The sequence below is a fragment of the Scyliorhinus torazame genome, chromosome 18 (genome assembly GCF_047496885.1).
Source record: "Scyliorhinus torazame isolate Kashiwa2021f chromosome 18, sScyTor2.1, whole genome shotgun sequence".
Classification (NCBI taxonomy): Eukaryota; Metazoa; Chordata; class Chondrichthyes; order Carcharhiniformes; family Scyliorhinidae; genus Scyliorhinus; species Scyliorhinus torazame.
Window position 1 is genome coordinate 158,634,210 of NC_092724.1, and position 6,000 is coordinate 158,640,209.

The 6,000-nt window shown below is 58.9% G+C and overlaps 1 protein-coding gene across 1 annotated transcript in view; it reads right to left on the reverse strand.

The window, feature by feature from the left end:
* Positions 1 to 5,287, reverse strand: part of prkcab (protein kinase C, alpha, b) — a 489,840-nt gene extending 484,553 nt beyond the window's left edge. The window contains exons 1-2 of the mRNA XM_072483739.1: positions 4,994 to 5,287; positions 154 to 185 (exon numbers count right to left, since the gene is read on the reverse strand). Coding sequence (XP_072339840.1) covers positions 154 to 185; positions 4,994 to 5,151 — 190 coding nt within the window. The 5' untranslated portion in view covers positions 5,152 to 5,287. The remainder of the gene's footprint in view (positions 1 to 153; positions 186 to 4,993) is intronic.
* Between the last annotated feature and the right edge of the window lie 713 nt (positions 5,288 to 6,000).

The window sequence follows — 6,000 nt, forward strand, 5'->3', positions numbered from 1 at the left end:
CTCCTGGTCACCATTCCCTGTGTGGGAATGACCTCTCTCTCAGGTCACCATTCCCTGCCACTCCCCCCACACAGGAAGCCACATTTCTGGGACGTTAACGGGATTGTGACAGACTCTCCGTACAATCCACACACAAGTTACCAATTCACCTACCTTGACACTGGAAGCCTTGTTTCCCAAATCCCCTGCAATTCAAACAAAAATCACAAGCATTAGGGGAAAAGGAACCCCAAACACACAGGGGACAAAAATAAAGAGCGCACCAGGATTAAGAAAACGAGGAGGAGGGAGGTCAGGAAAGAGAAAGAAACGTCGCCAAAATTATGAAAGAGCAGCAGATGTGGAAACCGAAAGGGGGGGGGGGGGAACAGAGCAGATGGAGGGAGAGAAGAAAGAGGAAAAGAGGTAGAGTGGAACGAAGCAGAGGAGAAGAGCAATCGGAGGAGGAAAGTGAGCGAGACAAAAGTTTGCAGAGTTGGGGGGAAGTTTTGTGTGGGGGACGGGGTGGAGAAGGGGTTGTGGGTGAGGATGGGGTTGGGCTGGGAGGAGGGAGGGAAGGAAGGCACTGTCTCTCCCTCTGACACACTCACCCTCTCCCTCTGTCACACTCACACTCTCTCCCAGTCTGTCACACTCACCCTCTCCCGGTCTGTCACACTCACCCTCTCCCAGTCTGTCACACTCACCCTCTCCCAGTCTGTCACACTCACCCTCTCCCAGTCTGTCACACTCACCCTCTCCCAGTCTGTCACACTCACCCTCTCCCAGTCTGTCACACTCACCCTCTCCAGGTCTGTCACACTCACCCTCTCCAGGTCTGTCACACTCACCCTCTCCAGGTCTGTCACACTCACCCTCTCCAGGTCTGTCACACTCACCCTCTCCAGGTCTGTCACACTCACCCTCTCCAGGTCTGTCACACTCACCCTCTCCAGGTCTGTCACACTCACCCTCTCCAGGTCTGTCACACTCACCCTCTCCAGGTCTGTCACACTCACCCTCTCCAGGTCTGTCACACTCACCCTCTCCAGGTCTGTCACACTCACCCTCTCCCAGTCTGTCACACTCACCCTCTCCCAGTCTGTCACACTCACCCTCTCCCAGTCTGTCACACTCACCCTCTCCCAGTCTGTCACACTCACCCTCTCCCAGTCTGTCACACTCACCCTCTCCCAGTCTGTCACACTCACCCTCTCCCAGTCTGTCACACTCACTCTCTCTCCCTGTCACACTCACCCTCTCCCAGTCTGTCACACTCACTCTCTCCCCGTCTGTCACACTCACTCTCTCCCCGTCTGTCACACTCACTCTCTCCCCGTCTGTCACACTCACCCTCTCCCCGTCTGTCACACTCACCCTCTCCCCGTCTGTCACACTCACCCTCTCCCCGTCTGTCACACTCACCCTCTCCCCGTCTGTCACACTCACCCTCTCCCCGTCTGTCACACTCACCCTCTCCCCGTCTGTCACACTCACCCTCTCCCCGTCTGTCACACTCACCCTCTCCCCGTCTGTCACACTCACCCTCTCCCCGTCTGTCACACTCACCCTCTCCCCGTCTGTCACACTCACCCTCTCCCCGTCTGTCACACTCACCCTCTCCCCGTCTGTCACACTCACCCTCTCCCCGTCTGTCACACTCACCCTCTCCCCGTCTGTCACACTCACCCTCTCCCCGTCTGTCACACTCACCCTCTCCCCGTCTGTCACACTCACCCTCTCCCCGTCTGTCACACTCACCCTCTCCCCGTCTGTCACACTCACCCTCTCCCCGTCTGTCACACTCACCCTCTCCCCGTCTGTCACACTCACCCTCTCCCCGTCTGTCACACTCACCCTCTCCCCGTCTGTCACACTCACCCTCTCCCCGTCTGTCACACTCACCCTCTCCCCGTCTGTCACACTCACCCTCTCCCAGCCTGCCACACTCACTCTCTCCCAGCCTGCCACACTCACTCTCTCCCAGTCTGCCACACTCACTCTCTCCCAGTCTGCCACACTCACTCTCTCCCAGTCTGTCACACTCACTCTCTCCCAGTCTGTCACACTCACTCTCTCCCAGTCTGTCACACTCACTCTCTCCCAGTCTGTCACACTCACTCTCTCCCAGTCTGTCACACTCACTCTCTCCCAGTCTGTCACACTCACTCTCTCCCAGTCTGTCACACTCACTCTCTCCCTGTCACACTCACTCTCTCCCAGTCTTGTCACACTCACTCTCTCTCTCTCTCCCAGTCTGTCACACTCACTCTCCCAGTCTGTCACACTCACTCTCTCCCAGTCTGTCACACTCACTCTCTCCCAGTCTGTCACACTCACTCTCCAGTCTGTCACACTCACTCTCTCTCTCTCTCTCCCTGTCACACTCACCCTCTCCCAGTCTGTCACACTCACTCTCTCCCAGTCTGTCACACTCACTCTCTCCCAGTCTGTCACACTCACCCTCTCCCAGTCTGTCACACTCACCCTCTCCCAGTCTTGTCACACTCACCCTCTCCCAGTCTTGTCACACTCACCCTCTCCCCGTCTGTCACACTCACCCTCTCCCCGTCTGTCACACTCACCCTCTCCCCGTCTGTCACACTCACCCTCTCCCCGTCTGTCACACTCACCCTCTCCCCGTCTGTCACACTCACCCTCTCCCCGTCTGTCACACTCACCCTCTCCCCGTCTGTCACACTCACCCTCTCCCCGTCTGTCACACTCACCCTCTCCCCGTCTGTCACACTCACCCTCTCCCCGTCTGTCACACTCACCCTCTCCCCGTCTGTCACACTCACCCTCTCCCAGCCTGCCACACTCACTCTCTCCCAGTCTGCCACACTCACTCTCTCCCAGTCTGCCACACTCACTCTCTCCCAGTCTGTCACACTCACTCTCTCCCAGTCTGTCACACTCACTCTCTCCCAGTCTGTCACACTCACTCTCTCCCAGTCTGTCACACTCACTCTCTCCCAGTCTGTCACACTCACTCTCTCCCAGTCTGTCACACTCACTCTCTCCCAGTCTGTCACACTCACTCTCTCCCTGTCACACTCACTCTCTCCCAGTCTTGTCACACTCACTCTCTCTCTCTCCCAGTCTGTCACACTCACTCTCCCAGTCTGTCACACTCACTCTCTCCCAGTCTGTCACACTCACTCTCTCCCAGTCAGACTCACTCTCTCCCAGTCTTGTCACACTCACCCTCTCCCAGTCTTGTCACACTCACCCTCTCCCAGTCTGTCACACTCACCCTCTCCCTGTCACACTCACTCTCTCCCAGTCTTGTCACACTCACTCTCCCAGTCTGTCACACTCACTCTCTCCCAGTCTGTCACACTCACTCTCTCCCTGTCACACTCACTCTCTCCCTGTCACACTCACTCTCTCCCAGTCTGTCACACTCACTCTCTCCCAGTCTGTCACACTCACTCTCTCCCAGTCTGTCACACTCACTCTCTCCCAGTCTGTCACACTCACTCTCCAGTCTGTCACACTCACTCTCTCTCTCTCTCTCCCTGTCACACTCACCCTCTCCCAGTCTGTCACACTCACTCTCTCCCAGTCTGTCACACTCACTCTCTCCCAGTCTGTCACACTCACTCTCTCCCAGTCAGACTCACTCTCTCCCAGTCTTGTCACACTCACCCTCTCCCAGTCTGTCACACTCACCCTCTCCCTGTCACACTCACTCTCTCCCAGTCTTGTCACACTCACTCTCTCTCTCTCTCCCAGTCTGTCACACTCACTCTCCCAGTCTGTCACACTCACTCTCTCCCAGTCTGTCACACTCACTCTCTCCCTGTCACACTCACTCTCTCCCTGTCACACTCACTCTCTCCCTGTCACACTCACTCTCTCCCTGTCACACTCACTCTCTCCCTGTCACACTCACTCTCTCCCTGTCACACTCACCCTCTCCCAGTCTGTCACACTCACTCTCCAGTCTGTCACACTCACTCTCTCTCTCTCTCTCCCTGTCACACTCACCCTCTCCCAGTCTGTCACACTCACTCTCTCCCAGTCTGTCACACTCACTCTCTCCCAGTCTGTCACACTCACTCTCCAGTCTGTCACACTCACTCTCTCTCTCTCTCTCCCTGTCACACTCACCCTCTCCCAGTCTGTCACACTCACTCTCTCCCAGTCTGTCACACTCACTCTCTCCCAGTCTGTCACACTCACTCTCTCCCAGTCAGACTCACTCTCTCCCAGTCTTGTCACACTCACCCTCTCCCAGTCTGTCACACTCACCCTCTCCCTGTCACACTCACTCTCTCCCAGTCTTGTCACACTCACTCTCTCTCTCTCCCAGTCTGTCACACTCACTCTCCCAGTCTGTCACACTCACTCTCTCCCTGTCACACTCACTCTCTCCCTGTCACACTCACTCTCTCCCTGTCACACTCACTCTCTCCCTGTCACACTCACTCTCTCCCTGTCACACTCACCCTCTCCCAGTCTGTCACACTCACTCTCTCCCAGTCTGTCACACTCACTCTCTCCCTGTCACACTCACCCTCTCCCAGTCTGTCACACTCACTCTCCCAGTCTGTCACACTCACTCTCCCAGTCTGTCACACTCACTCTCTCCCTGTCACACTCTCTCTCTCCCTGTCACACTCTCTCTCTCCCAGTCTGTCACACTCACCCTCTCCCAGTCTGTCACACTCACTCTCCCAGTCTGTCACACTCTCTCTCTCCCTGTCACACTCTCTCTCTCCCTGTCACACTCTCTCTCTCCCAGTCTGTCACACTCACCCTCTCCCAGTCTGTCACACTCACTCTCCCAGTCTGTCACACTCACTCTCCAGTCTGTCACACTCTCTCTCTCCCTGTCACACTCTCTCTCTCCCAGTCTGTCACACTCACTCTCCAGTCTGTCACACTCACCCTCTCCCAGTCTGTCACACTCACTCTCTCCCTGTCACACTCACCCTCTCCCAGTCTGTCACACTCCCTCCCTCTCTCTCTCTCCCTGTCACACTCTCCCTCTCTCCCTCCCTCTCACCAGATGAAGTCAGTGCAGTGGCTGCAGAATGTGGGCTGTTTGAAGAATCTGGCTGTGAACTTGTGATCCTTCACCTCGCAGACATTCTTCTGGCGCAGGGCTCCCTGGCGGGCGAAGCGATTGATGGTCTCGGCGGCGTCTCCCTCCGCATCGGCCATGGTCCCCCCCACCCCGCCACGCAGCCACCCCCACGCCGCCAACAACTAATCTGCAGCCGCGGAGGCGGAGGGTGACTGAGAGGCGGCCGGTACCGAACCCGCGCCCTTTATCACCGGCAGGAGCTCCGCCCGGAGCAGCCGCAGCGTCAGAGCCCCAGCCTCCAGCACGGAGCCAGGACAGCGGCTCAGCACCGCCCCCTGCCGCGCGGCCGCCGGCGGCACAGCACAGCGCCGGGGCGGCGGCTCAACACCGCCCCCTGCCGCGCGGCCGCCGGCGGCACAGCACAGCGCCGGGGCGGCGGCTCAACACCGCCCCCTGCCGCGCGGCCGCCGGCGGCACAGCACAGCGCCGGGGCGGCGGCTCAGCACCGCCCCCTGCCGCGCGGCCGCCGGCGGCACAGCACAGCGCCGGGGCGGCGGCTCAACACCGCCCCCTGCCGCGCGGCCGCCGGCGGCACAGCACAGCGCCGGGGCGGCGGCTCAGCACCGCCCCCTGCCGCGCGGCCGCCGGCGGCACAGCACAGCGCCGGGGCGGCGGCTCAGCACCGCCCCCTGCCGCGCGGCCGCCAGCAGCATAGCGCCCGTGCAGGCGCGTTCCACCACTCACCACCCGGTGAAGGTCTGAATACCATCACAACACCAATCCGCACTGGCACTTCAAAAAATTTAGACCACCTTGCACAAAACAAGACATGGTTATGGACAGCACGGTAGCATGGTCGTTAGCGCCGCTGCTTCACAGCGCCAAAGTCCCAGATTCAATTCCCGGCTTGGGTCGGTGTCTGCATGTTCTCCCCGCATCAGCGTGGGTTTCCTCCGGGTGCTCCGGTTTTCTCTCACAAGTCCCGA